The sequence below is a fragment of the Trichosurus vulpecula genome, chromosome 3, assembly GCF_011100635.1.
Source record: "Trichosurus vulpecula isolate mTriVul1 chromosome 3, mTriVul1.pri, whole genome shotgun sequence".
Lineage (NCBI taxonomy): Eukaryota > Metazoa > Chordata > Mammalia > Diprotodontia > Phalangeridae > Trichosurus > Trichosurus vulpecula.
In genome coordinates this window covers 243,608,306-243,623,102 of record NC_050575.1, presented here as the reverse complement: position 1 = coordinate 243,623,102, position 14,797 = coordinate 243,608,306, and the positions used below count along the sequence as shown (strand labels likewise).

Below are 14,797 nucleotides of genomic sequence, written 5' to 3'. Positions count from 1 at the left end.
GCCATCCTTCTTAAAATCCATTATATTCAATATAATGGAAAAATAATTGGATTTGAAGATAGAAGGCCCAAGTTTAAATCCTGGCCCTGCCATTTACTATCTTTGTGAACTTGAGCATATCATTCCACCTCTAGGCTTTGGGTTTCTCCTTTGAAAAATGAGAAGGTTGAAACAGGTGATCGCTAAGGGTCCTTCCAGTTCTAAGTCCTATGATAGCATTTATTCAATTCAATTCAACAAATACTTCTTAAATTCCTGTGATGTGCAAGATGTCTCTTCATTTACTGTCTCATTAAATTAAGGACTCCGGGAAGGACGTTTCCGGAGAACGAAGCAACTCCCTAGAAACTGATTATATTTTAAAAACAATATCCAGTAGTAGTTAATCTTAAATCCAACCGACTATCCTTGGTCAAACAATTTAATTCTTAACAAAGATTCTCTCCAGTGCTTTCTTACCCCCTTCAAAAATGTAGGATCCTTTTACGTCATTCATGATGAATGACAGGAAAGTTATTTATTCTTTAATATGTGCACCCCAAGTCCTTGTCAAGGACAGTGGTACTAACTTTTTAAATGACCAATAAAGACTTGTTGCCTGACTGAGGTCCATGATCTATAGCTTTCTGACAGTGGATACTCTGCCATGGCATAAGGCTCTGAATTGTGTGTGATAGTAATGATTTGAGCATAGTAACATCTGTCATGAAAAATTCACTTTTATCTTCATTTTTTCATTGACTACAAATTAACCCAGGTTTTCTTTGTCTCATTAGAAAGGTACAATCTAGCCATGGGTGCAAGAAATTCATCTTAAAAATGGAAAAAAATCGCCTAAGGTAAAAGGAACACTTAATAGAAAGGTTACTGAAAGTTAAAAACCAGTGGAACTCAGTTAACCAGAACTATCAGCTATGTGTAGTTTTATTTAGGCCCTCTACTTCTGGGGGAAAGGGCAAATCATAGCAAAGCATCCCTAAATCAACAATTTATTCAGAGAACCAGCACTTAGGTATTTTTTGAAGCTAATACACATTCAAGCCAATCTCCTAAAACCGTCGTTGTCTGTAACGATAGTTTTATGAACTGAGAACTGATGTTCAGAATGATGGGCAAAGAAAAGTAAGAAAGTGGTCTAATACATTTTGGAGTCATTGACAACAATTAGAATGGATTTCAGATGTATTTTCATTTAAATTCAATTTATTAGAACTCATTCCCTGAGCATTCTGATCTAAACTTTAGTATATGGGACTTTTAATCAAACATTTTTCAAGCAGTGGACAGACTTTAAAGCAGTTTCTCTCTCCTCTCTGTTATAGAACATGGAGGAGATTTTTAAATAAGCAAAGGCTTTTATACTTTAAAGTCATATTTTATCAAAACTTGTCAACGAATGGTTCATCTAGGAATCTATAGGAGAATGTGGTTAGAAAAAATGGGCATTTAATTAATCTACCCCTTTAAACCAACTATTTACCAAATTAATAAGATGAATTGGCCTAATATAAAAATTTTTGAAAGCTTTTGTCAGTGAATTCAAAATACGGATTGGAGAAATACCTATTTTCTTATGAAGCCCACATATTTTGTTTCCTGCTTAATTTTATCGTATTGCATTAATGTATTGTAATTTCTTTCTTATTCTCACCTACCATCATATTCATGATTTCTCTAGCTCAGAAGGAGGAAACAGGAAGGAAGCAAGTGAAACAGTTTTATCATGAGACAGCAGATACATTATATCCTGCTTTCCCCCTTCTTTCCAGAAAGCAAGCATATGATTCTTGAGTTTTTGGAAAGACACAGGATAGAACAGTTGGGTTTTCAAAGAAGCCGAGAACACAGTAGGTGTGACTGCTCCAAAGTGTGCCTTATCACTGTCCCCATATTATCTGTCTCGTTACTATGGTTTCTGTAGTTTTGTGTTGATTCTACATTATCTTGGGATGTCACTAGTAGCAAGGGAGTCTGGCGCATGTGCAGACCCCATCAGCTTGTTCAGAGGGTGTCTTTTTATGTAGAAGATACTGGGGAGATGGCTTCAAGGAGAATTGTGATATCATGTAAGTGCCTTGAAGACACTGTGGAGGGTGCATGGACATTCTATAATTGGTTTGGACTGGCTATGTCATAGGGAGGAGTCTTTTCATTATTATTATTGTTATCATTAGCAATAATAATAATATCATTTACATAGTGCTTTAAGATTTGCAAAGCACTATCCATATGTTACCTCATTTGATCTTTACAACAACTTTGTGTGGTAGGTGCCAGTATTATCCCCATTTTACACGGGAGGAAACAAACTGAGAGGTTATCTGACTTGCCTAGGGTCACGCAGATAGGAAATGTGTGAGGTGGGATTTGAACCCATGTCTTTCTAACTCCAAGTCCAGGGCTCTTATTCACCTATTTACCTTTCTAAAGATATGGACAGTTCTGGTTGTGCAGCCAATAGGAAAAGGCTATGATTGGCCAACCAGAACCAGTTTCTGAATGTTCATGCATGCTTCACAGTGTCTCAAAGGTACTTCCCTTATACATCATCAGGATTTTTCCAGAAGCTATCCTTCCCAGTGTCTGCCATGTAGAAAGAAGCCATCTGAAGAAGCTTATGGTATTGGCCCATTCGCCAGACCCCCATTGCACTAAACTAAAGATCTTACTTGAACTAAAACTTGGATAGGTTGAACTTAAAGGTCTCTTATAAAACCAGGCAAAATAATAATCCTGATTCTTTCCTTAACTCTCTGCAAGCTCCAAGATTGTGGCACCCTGGAGGTGTAGAGAGAAGAAAACCCTTCCTGCTCTTCCTAAGCATCCATTGGGGCCAATTCACCCATACCTGTGAACTTTTGAAGGGTTCAAGTACATGGTGTCATGGTGCCAATGTGGTGGCAATCCTTTGGCAAGCGCCGAATGACCACAAACATGAGCCTTATTTGAAGGCAACTGATATATACAATAACAACATTATTAATGTCAAACTTGTCTCTCATGTATAAGAGTGTGCACCTCCTACCATCATATCCTTTGGGGGATATATCCCTGGTTTGCACCTTGGGGGCTATGGCTCTCTTGCCATAAGTATGATTGTCGTAAGTGTTATATTCAAACGACGTCTTGGAATATTTCTCTAGTTCCTTGGCCAAGTTGGAGCGAGGTGTGGTTGTGGGGACGTTGTTTCTGTAGCCATATTGAGGGATCTCTAGTTGCTTTACGAAGCACATTGGCCTGAAACATAAAAGATATGGAAAGTTCATGTTATTGTGCATGTGTTTTGGTCACAGTTGGGATGAAAAGCAGACAATCTGAACAAACTTTAGTTTAAAGACCACAACCTATCTCTGTATTTACAGTTTTGCTTTACGAGAAAAACACTTCATATTTTCCCAAGTCATAACTAAACATTAAATACACAGTGCCAAATAGATTCCCTATTTAAAGCAACTACCTCTGAGTTCAGAAGTTCAGTTCAGTTGTTTTTCAGTCACGTCTGGCTCTCCACGACCCCATTTGGGGTTTTCTTGGCAAAGATACTGGAGTGATTTGCCATTTCCTTCTCCAGCTCATTTTTAAAGATGAGGAAACTGAAGCAAATGGGGTTAAGTGACTTGCCCAGGGTCACACAGCTAGTAAGTTTCTGAGGCCAGATTTGAACTCAGGAAGTGGTGTCTTCCTAACTCCAAGCCCAGTGCTGTATTCACTGTACCACCTTGCTGCCCCAGGTCAAAAGTAGCTCCCATTAAATATATTTACAATTCATCCATTGTTTCTTCAATTGCTATCCTTTGTAGAAGTTGGGCAGAAGTGAAGATGATATGAAAAGTAAACTTGGTGGAGAGAATTCTATATCAATCAGTTTACTTTGGCAGGAATCAGAAAAAGATCTAGAAGTTCTGTGAATCTGAAGCAGACCAATAAATATTTTTCCCTTAGAAGATAATAAGAGGAAGTGAAATAAATACTCCTATGAATGCAGGCTTAGTGAAAATCATCTAGATGGAAAACAGAGTGGATGCATGTGTGTGTGTGTGTGTGTGTGTGTGTGTGTGTATGCGAATATGCAGTAAGAAATATTCATATATTTCTTTCAGTATTTCCCTTAATTTGCCTGGTCTTTGAAAGTACTCAGGTGCCATCCATTTATATTTACAACTCCCCCCCCCAAAAAAAAACTTTATCACAGGATTCTGGAACCAATTAAGACACTTTGCTTCACTTTTTCTTAAGGTATAAAGTATTTATGGATATTTTCATGTATGCAGTATTTTTAACACTATCTTTCTAGAAAAAAATGCAGAGTTTCCAGGGAGGAAAAATATTTTTTAATTGTTTTTGCTTTTAAAAGTATGTAATTACTGTTAAGTCAGTCTGGCATAGTAGACAGAAGGTCACTTCTGAAGTAAGGAAGACTTTGATTCATTACCTACCTCTGAAATATACTGGCTGACTTTGTGAACAAAGGCAAATCACTTAACCTCTAAATGTCCTACACAACTTTCAAAGACCATAAGTTACAGATAAGTAATGTCTATAAAATGCCTTTTTATTGTCCCTTATACACACCACTTCACTTACTATCTTTATGTCTCTGCACTGGTTCTTCTTTATGCCTGGAAAACACTGCTTCCTCACCCCCAACTCCTGGAAGCCTTAGTTTTCTTCAGGACTCAGCTCCAGTACCACCTTCTGCAGGAGGCCTTTTCCCATCTGGAACCCTTTCCCTTCAATCACCTTGTGTCTAATTTGTGCATATGTATAGATGCAAATTTCCTTAGATAGAATACTTGTTCCTTTAGGGCAGGGACTATTTAACTGTAGCTTCATATCCCAAGTGCTTGGCATATAGTAGGTGTTTAATAAATACTTCATTGACTGATCAGTGGAGGGAGTTTTCATGCTAGGAGGTCCTCTCACTGATGAAATCATAAGTCTAGAAAAGAAAATTTTAAGTCTAAAGCTATGGCAAATTTTAGCTCAAAGGTTCTTGGAGTCCATGAACTTAAAAACTTAAAACAAAAATGTGTGTGTGTGTGTGTGTGTGTGTGTGTGTGTGTGTGTCTGTGTGTGTCTGTGTGTGTAAGACTATTTCAATATATTGATTTTCTTCTTAATCTTATGTATTTGATTTTATGCATTTAAAATTATTCTTCTGAGAAGAAATCTACAGTTATCACTAGACTTGGAAAGGGGTCCATAACACACAAAACGGGTCAAGAACTCCTTATTTAGCTGAATGATGAAATCACAGGTCTGGAAAACATGTTAAAGTTAAAAATGGCATAATGGCAAATGCTTTAGTTAGAAAGAAACCATAAGAAAATTCATGTATTAGGGTTTGATTTCTAATTCTCCTGTGAAGGCTAACCATCATATTGATAATAGATATCAATATATGAAAATCTTATTAAGGCTCAAAATGCAAATATGAAATGTTGACAGACCTATGAAAGTAAAGGCCCATTAAATCTCTTCTCCCAACATCATGGCCTGGAGGTGACGATAGTTTCTCAAAGGCTGTGGCTAGGTAGCACAAGCTCAGGTAGGTCCTACAAAACTGGAAAGGTCTTTGGGACTGGCTGGGTAATGGACTGGGTGTGTCTGTCATTTATGAATTGGTCTAGCTAAATATGGAGACACCAGTCACCAAAGAGCTGGTCACCAGGTGATGGATTTTTTTCTTGCTTTAGCCACTCACAAAGACTTTCTACCAAGGTGCAGAGATAGCATGTAAGTTTCTTGAGGCCAGGGATGATTTCAACTTTCTTTGTGTCTTTGTAATCCCAGTATCTAACACAGTGTCTTGCACATAGTAGGCCCATAGTCTAAAATTCGATTGTATACTGTGTCTATAAAACAACTCATGTGTCGCTGAAATGTTAAGTTTTAACATTTTAAGTTATTTGAGAACACTAAGAGACACTAATGTCTACTATAAAGACAGAACATTTTATTCAAGTAAATGGAATTGACAACAGATATGTGACCAACACCCCAATTAATGAATATGCTCATTAGTTTTCTCTTTTGGACATATGGCTACAGAGGGCTTTAATCTTTCTACATTCATTCATTCAGTGATAATAATGATGGCTAACATTTTTACATAGTGCTTTAAGTTTGTGAAGTACTTTATTTGATCCTTACAAAAACTCATGGGGTAGTTAGGTGCTGTTATTACCCTCATTTTACCTGTGAGGAAACTGAGGCTGAGGGAGAGTAAGAGAAAGCAAGCAAGATGTAGTAAGTATGAGTGAAATTAGAACACAGCTAGTCACTAATATCTTTATAATGAAGGCAAAGAAAAATTTTATGTGTCTATAGAAAAACTGTCTCAGCTTACTCTCTTGCTGAATGAGCTATGAATAAAATGTTATGGTACCTGAGAGGAATGGCAGTTGGTTCCTTTTCAGCTGGGTGGATAGGTACACTTTATAGAAGAGGTGGTACCTGATCTTGGCCTAAAGGACGGCTAGGATTTTGACAGGTGCATAAGTGAGGAGGGATGTAGCTATAGAAAGGGGGAATGGTATTAGCAAATGCATATAAATGGAAAAGATTGGGTCTACCTAGGAAGAGAAATAATCCAATTTTGGTAGTTGCATGCATTACTACATTAACATAATGCAATATAAGATTAAAAAATAGGTTGGAACAAGATAGTTGAAAATCTTTGAACATCAAGCTAAATCAAAGGATTGTGGACTTTATTCTATAGGCACTGGGCACTATTAAGGTTTTTGAACATAGGAAATGACTTAACTGAAGGCATACTTTAGGAAGGTCAGTGGTGTAGGGGATGGATTGGAGGTAGAAAGAATGGTGAGTCTACATTCCATGCTTTTCCTTATTAGACTTCATTTGCAGCAAGAAGAAGGGTAGAAAAACAGTGAGGGAGATGATGGAGGAGTGGTTCTAGGTTAGATTCAGAGTCAGAGGCAGGATAATGTCATGGGGGTACCATGGTAAAAGGAGTACTTAACTTGGAGTCACAGGGCCTAAATTCAAATCCCCACTCTGCACTCCCCGCTTGGATGACCTTGGACAAAGTCATTTAACTTCTCTGGATCTCAGTTTCCTCATCTGTAAAACGAGGGAGTTTCAACTAGATTTCTAAGGACCCTTCCAACTCTAAATTTATCGTCATATGAATGACTCTTAGCTGAAAGTGCAAAATCAGCAACAACAAAAAACATTCTAAACTATAGCTGAACAGTTTCAGGGACTTGAATATGCATATTTGACACTTTCCATTTAATCTTTATGATTCCTTAAGATAAACCACATACAGGTTTTCTTATTATAGCCCACGGAATTTTACCTCAAACAGTTAAGTTGATTTTTGTGTGGGATAAGAGAGGGAGAAAATCCTTGAGATAGGTGAAGTTCAGTTTGACCTACACTGCCCACTGGACAGGGGGACCACATGATGGTACCAGAGGCCAGAGCCAAACTGCTAACCCAGTCACAAGAACAGCCTGCTGGAGAGCCAGCTGCTGTTCTTGGACAAGGAACTATCTCTGACTGGTTTTCCTGGGATTTCCTGCCTCTAAAAAGAGAAAATGTACTGTGTGTGTGTGTGTGTGTGTGTGTGTGTGTGTGTGGGACCCTAAAAAAAGGCCTGCTTTTCCCCCGTCAGGATGAGGAATGTGTACGCTTATCAGCCATCAGTAATGCCATCGCATTTATGAGATCAGAGGCTACAGGCTTTTCTTTTATTGGTATTTGATTCAGTTTCCTTTTGGGCAAGGACTCTTCATCAGTTATTCCATACACAGAAAAAAATTGGTTTTCAGGATATTGGGATGTTACATTTAGCTCCTGCATCAAAAAAGAGTGTGTTACAGTGGGGAGAGTCCTGGTTTCAAAGTCAGAATATGATGGGTTTGGATCCAGCCTCTGGCAATTGGGATGTGACTGTGGGCCAGGCATTTCACCTCAGTTTCTTCATATGTAAAATACACATAATACAGCTGGGTGCCCCATTTGGAGTCAGGAAAACCTGATTTGAAACAGGCTTCAGGTACTTATCAGACATGTGAACCTCGGCAAGTCATTGAATCTCTCTTTGCCTTAGTTTTCTCATCTGAAAGAATGGGGATAATAACATCTATCTCCCAGGGTGATGGTGAGGATAAAATGAAACAATATTTGTAAAGTGCTTTGCAAACTTTAAAGTGCTATGTAAGTGTTAGGTTTATTGATATTATTACTTGAATTAGTTACTTCAAAGAGTTGTTGTAAGGAAAGCAGTTATAGATATAAGAACTATATTAACAGAAGAGGATTTTACTCAACAAAAAGTAAATTTATTAAACAATTAAGCTATAATTATTGGCAATTTAACGTTACCAAAGGAGGCTCTTTAAGATACTAGAATCATAAAATTATTGATTTGGAACATGGAGAATCCTTAGAGACCATTTACTCCAACTCCTTTATTTTACAAATGAGGAAACTGAGGCTCAGAGAGACAGAAAATACTGAAATGTTCAATTGAAAATGCTCAGGTACATGCTTTCAACAGTGGCTGTTAACTTGCTGACTGCTTTGCGTCATGTTGTGAGCATGTGTGTGGATGGGGTGTGGGGTTGTGTGGTGGTGGTTCCAGGCCTCTAAGAAGGAAAAATAGTACACTGTCTATACAATGATCTTGGCAGGCTAGAACAATAGACCAAATTGTCTAGGAAGTTAAAATTTAATAGTGATAAATGTGAAATCTCCCTTTAACTGTTAAGTTTAGCCTTGGTTTTAAAAAAATCAATTTCACAAGTATAAGATAGGGAAATCATGGCCAGATGGCACTTCGTAATTAAAAAAAAAAAGATTTGGGTGTCCCAGTAGACCTTCAGCTTAATATGAGTCAGCAGTATCATAAGGCAGCCAAGACCGCTAATTTGACTTTGGATTCCATGGTGTCTGACAGTAAGGAGGAGATACTCCTATTATACTCTGGTAGGACCACATCTATAGTATTTTGTTCTGTTCTGGCCATGAAAATGATGAGCTGGATACTCTTCTTCATAAGAAGGGCAACTCAGAAGAATAAAGGACCTAGAGTTTAGGCCATTTGAGTATGTGCTGAAGGAACTGGAGATGTCAAACCTGCAGAAGAGAAGATTTAGGGGAGATAGAGCTATTTTCAAGGATTTTCAGGCGTGGCTGCCATGTTGAGAAGGGACTAGAATTGTGCTGCCTTGGGACCCAGTGGGTAGCACTCCATGAACGTTAAAGGGGCTAACTCAGGAGGTAGTAGGTTCCCTTTCACCAGAGATCTTCAAGCACAGGTGTGTTGAAGAGGATTCAGGACTTGTGCAGGTATAGTTTGGAGTAGACAGTAATAATAGCTAACGTTTCTACAGTGCCTTCTTTATGCAAGACACTACTGTGCCAAGTGTTTGACAAAGACTAGCTCCTGTGATCTTTGCCACAACATATTTGGGAAGTAGCTGGTATTATTCCCATTTTATAGATAAGGAAATTGAGGAAAACTGAGGCTAAGTGATTTGCTGAATGTCACACATCTTGGTTGGATTTGAACTCTTCAGGTCTTTCTCACTCTAGGCCCAGCAGCACACTATCCACCATGCTACCAAGGTGCCTACTGAGTTCCCTTCCGACCATGAGATTCTGTAATTGTGCTCAAAAATCTCTCTCAAGCACATTCTACCAACTTTGATTTTTTTTCATCATCAAGAATCTTTTTTGAAATGCAAAATCTAGGCAGGGTTGGTCTGTTGGATCACACATCAATGTGAATTTTTTGATGCCTTTCGTTCTTAACACCTGACTCAAAAATCCCTGCACTGAGATAATTTAAGTTGTGATGGAGGAAAAGGTTAATATTGGTACACAGGGCAGAAGTCTTTAGATAGCCAGAGGGAAGCATAACAAAATTAATAAATCAGTGCATGCATTTAAGTGCCTACTATGTGCTAGGCACTGTGTTAAGTGCTAAGGATACAAAGACAAAAATGAAAGTCTCAGCTATTGGGTAATTTACTTGGTGCCTGTGGGCAGGGGAGAGAGGATGCCAGGAAACTAAACAAATGTCACCTAAGTTGAACCTTGCAGTTTTATTTAAGGCTTGGGGACAAATGTTCAACCTCCCACTGAAAATTATCTCACTTGCCTGGATTCTGTAAATGTAGCATCTAGTGAGTTATAAATCTAGAAACCTCATCAATGCCACCTGTTTTGTGACCTTAAGGAAAGCCCTTCACATCTCTGTGTTACAGCAACTTCAGCTGTCAGAATATGATATTAAAACCTATCTTCTATTTACCTCACAGGGAAATTTGGGGGATCAAAAGAGATGACAAGCAAGACAAGCAAGCATGAAAGCATTTTGTATGAAAAAGTCCTGGGTAAGTAGAAGATTGTAGTATCACCATTAACCGTTGCTTCAAAAGCATTAACATCCTTAGGTTGAATAGAAAATGACTTCATAAAAAATACTTTAAAACATTTACTTTGGCAACAGTGTTTAAAACCATTCCTCCAACATTTATAGAATTCTAGGCAATTTATAGACTATGGTCTAGAAGGGATCCTTAACGACTGTCTCATTTGACCCTATGAGAAAACCATGGCCCAGAGAAATGAAGGGACTTGATTAAGATCACACAATTTGTTGGTCGCAGAGCTGAGACTACAACCTGGTGGAGTCTCCTTATTTTTTTTCTGTTACATCAACTTTAGTAATGTAACCTTTATATATCTCTTGATAATTGAGAGATCACTTTTCTCACAACAATTCTCTGTGTCAAGTAGTGGAAGCATTATTATCATCATTTTCTACATCAATTGATGACTCAAAAAGCATTTAGTGTCTAATCTGTGTTAGACATTTTGGTAGGCATTAGCAGTAGAAAGACGAAAATTAAACAGACGTTTCTCTCAAAGAAATTAATTCTCCAGGTCACAAAATGTCTACACATATAAGTAATTAAAATGCACAATAATTTCTTGGGGGGGGGGCGGATAGGATAGGGGAAATTCTCATGCAAGGAGGCAGAACTCGAGCTCCCTTTGAAGTAAGTCAGGCATCCTAAGAGGGAGAAGTGAAAATGAAATGTGTTCTAGACATAAGGGGCAGCTTGTGCAAAGGTATGCAGATGAGAGAGAGATTGTCATATTTAAGGAACAGCAGGTAGGTGGACTTGGACAGAATGGAGAGTGTATGAAGGGCAGAAATGTTTAATAAGCCCAGAAAAGGTAAACTGGAGCCAGATTGTGAGGGGCTTTAAATATTAAACAGAAGTCTTTGTATTTTATCCTAGAGGCAATAGGCACCCAGTGGAACTTTTCGAGCATAGGGGTGACATGGTCAGCCAGACCTGCGCTTTAACAAACTGAGGTTCAGAGCGCTTACGTGACTCGTCCATGTTACCCATCCCCTTAAAGAGCCTGAAGTTGAATCTGCGTCTTTTGACTCCAGCTCCAAAGATTTTTCTATCATCCCAAGCTGCCTCACTCACCCTTTTTCATTGATAAATGATCCCTAACAGTACCTAAGAGAGCTAAGTGCTTAGGAGCAACTGTTTTTGTTTTTTAATGATTTTTAAGGGAATCCTGGTTTTAAGCCCCACATCTATCACTGAAGAAATGTAATACCTTAAAACTCGATCTGACGCCTGGTTGGATTTTGACACATCACAGCTCTGATGTTTTTCTTGAGCTTTTGCCAGTTTTTCCGCTGCAGCAATAGGGCATCCGGAGAGGCTGCAATTACAGAAAGGGGATTTAATTGTTTTGTCTCGGTTTCACAACACACCAATGCAATTACCACTTTCCACCTTCTCCTCGGTCAGCCCCACGGGTTACTGATTGGAAAGGTGAAAGAAGTGTCCAGGTGGTTACAGATGTTTCTTCTCTCTAGACTAGGTATAGAGAGGTCATATTTTTCTTACTTGCTCATTTGATAGTGAAATGGTTAACACCGCTGATTTTGTTTCTAATCTATGAGACTGCTGCTCCTCACATGTGTGAACATTTAAGGAGTAAATATTATTGGAGGGCAAAGATAACCTGAATACATCTGAATTTGAGCTGTTAATTTTTTTTTTCCCTAATCGAGATAGCATGAGATGTAGTTAAATTGGAATTTTTAATTCCAATTCTATTCGGTGATACTCAACGATTTTGGAAATGAGACCATAACGGGGGCTCTTTGGGGACAAATTTCCAAGTTTCCTAAGTGTGAAAACAAATGAGCTGGTACCAGCAGATGGAGCTCTTAGTTGAAACAGTAAAAATCTGTCAGCTGGTACTAGAAACGATTCTTTCCCTTGTCATCATAGTCTGTTGTATGCCTTTCTGGCCAGATCTCTTTAGCGGTCTCCACATGAATGGAAATAAAAGTGGTGGTGGGATATAAGATTGACATTCAATTGCCACCAGGCCTCGATATTTAGAGGCACCTTGTTTGCATGACTGACACTGTGGGTCTTAAAATGTGTCCTATTCATTTGAGCTCATTCTGTGTGATATTTTGGTGCCTGAGTTATATGCTATAACTTTTTAGCTATGTTATCATGCTATGCAAATATGAAGGAAAAGGTGTTGTCATCCTCACCACCTGAACTTTAAATACAAGAGCTACGCTGCACATTGACATGGGAACATGGGACAAGGAGCTGGCAAGGACTTAGACTGGTCAAATCCAACCCTCTCATTTATGGTCAGGATCTTGCCCAAGGTCACACAAGTAGCAAATGAAGGAGCTGGATTTGAATTTAGGTCCTTTGCAGCCAAATGTTGTATTCTTTCCACTACATTCCATCTGGCTCTCTAGGTTTCTGCTTCAGAAATATTTATCCTGGCAAATCTCTGATAGTCTGGGTTTTGGGTTATAATGACTCAGGTCACATAACTAAAGCAAAGTGAGCAAAAATGAAAGCAAAGTAAAACTTTTAGCATCACTCTTCATTTATGAAAAACCCATAATCCTGTGTGATATCAGGGAAATATGGGAACATTCATTAGTGGGAAATTCTTCTAGGGTCTCCTCAGCCTCTGATATAAAGGCAGTTTACATGGAGTGGTTGTTGGGAATGGTTTAAGAATCCATGGAAACACTGACTAGGATAAGAACAAAAACCAGAATTTGTGGAGAAGAAAAATGTTGAATTTGTTTTAAGTTTTGTTTTGTTTTGAAATAGGGCTCTAGCAGAAGATTCCAGTTTTTTTTTTGGCATTCATTAACTGAACCTCTCCACGAATCAGTATTTCTATACATTTATAGGATAGTGATAAATTATATATAGAATAACAGTCCTGAGGCTCTGAGGATAATGAAATGCTTTCTGAATCATCCAAGCAAGATTACATTATGTTTGGTATGATTTTTGTGTATTTTATTATATGTTAAATTTTTTGAAAACTGGAAGTCTAGGTATTAAATACGGCAATTGTCTAGTAACCAGAAGCTCTTTCCTCACTTCTCGTACTAGCTTTATATCAGAGGCTGAAAACTTTGGTTTTGGCAGTAGTGCCAAGGACGACACTTTCCTGGAAACCACTGACCCCATCATGCCAAGCTGTTTGACACAACACAATTCAAGTAACATTTATTAAGCACCTGCTGTTTGTGGGGACTTGTATTCTCTTCTGCATGTAATACATAGTATAAAACATGACCCTTGCCCTCAAGGAGCTTACACTCTAAGAGGGGTTGGAACACTGGTTAACTATAGTAGAAAGGATGAGGATATACTGGCACTATTCTGAATGCAGAGGTAAATATTCATATAACAGCCCCTCAGGTATAGGTTCTGGCATCAATTTCATTTTATTCTTTGATAAATCATCCTGAAAATGGAATGAACAGTGCATTCCTCAAAACTCAGGTTTTCATTAACGAATTCCAGGTTTTAAGCTGCCAAAGCTGAGTGGGAGGAGGGAAACTTCAGAAAAATCTCTCAGTGCAGAGGGAGTGAGCTAAATAGTGTCAGATGTCTTCCAAGGTGGACAAATGCAAATGAATTAATCCAGTGAAAAAGAATCTGCATTATACTTGTAAGATAATTGGATCTGAGCTATCAGATGGAACCTGAAGAAGGGATACAGACAACTCAACCCAACCTGCAAAAAGAGGGAACATATGCATTTGTCTTCCCTGTGCAATATGTGAACATACTCTTAATTCTTTATAAACAGCACACCAAGGACCATCTGTCACCTTCTGTAAGATAGGGAAATGCCTTAGGAAGCACACACCCTTGGAAAGGTTCACCAGGAATGCTGCCATTGGGAAGCTTTTATTCCTCTAACATCAAGTCCCAGAATGCTTTGCTTACCTTCGGTGAGAGTTCCTGTTGCTATTTACGTGCCCGCGCCCTGTGCAGCCTGGTGTAGGACACTTGAGAACATTTTCATGCATGGCAAGAACTTGACAAGAAGAGGTAGAGAAAACAGTCAAGTATTAAAACATAGAAACACTTAGAATACAAGAATATGTAATCATTATAACAAGAGGCTGGGTTAGTTTACAATAGACATTCCTTCAAATACTGGTGATGGGCATGGTCAGAAAAACACAGGAAGGCAAGAAAGAGAGAATTTCTGATCTCATTCTAATTGGCATGCAGAGCAGAGGAGCACAAGGAGAGTTATGGAGGATAGAGAATGCAATAATTAATTTGTCTGTAGTGTCACAGTAAAGCAAGGGACTGCCAATATATTTTCCATACATTAGTACTGAACATTGATTAGCCACAGAACAAGATGTAGATTGGTAATATTTCTCGAACATCCTTAAGGTTTTCAATCCCAGAGTATTACAAAAGGT

At 38.4% G+C, this 14,797-nt stretch overlaps 1 protein-coding gene across 3 annotated transcripts in view; it reads right to left on the bottom strand.

The window, feature by feature from the left end:
* Positions 1-14,797, bottom strand: part of MYT1L (myelin transcription factor 1 like) — a 314,679-nt gene that overhangs the window by 162,134 nt on the left and 137,748 nt on the right. For all 3 annotated transcript variants that reach the window (XM_036751619.1, XM_036751617.1, XM_036751618.1), the window contains 3 exons: positions 14,307-14,397; positions 11,623-11,730; positions 3,026-3,237 (listed from right to left, as the gene is read on the bottom strand). In XM_036751619.1, coding sequence (XP_036607514.1) covers positions 3,026-3,237; positions 11,623-11,730; positions 14,307-14,397 — 411 coding nt within the window. The remainder of the gene's footprint in view (positions 1-3,025; positions 3,238-11,622; positions 11,731-14,306; positions 14,398-14,797) is intronic.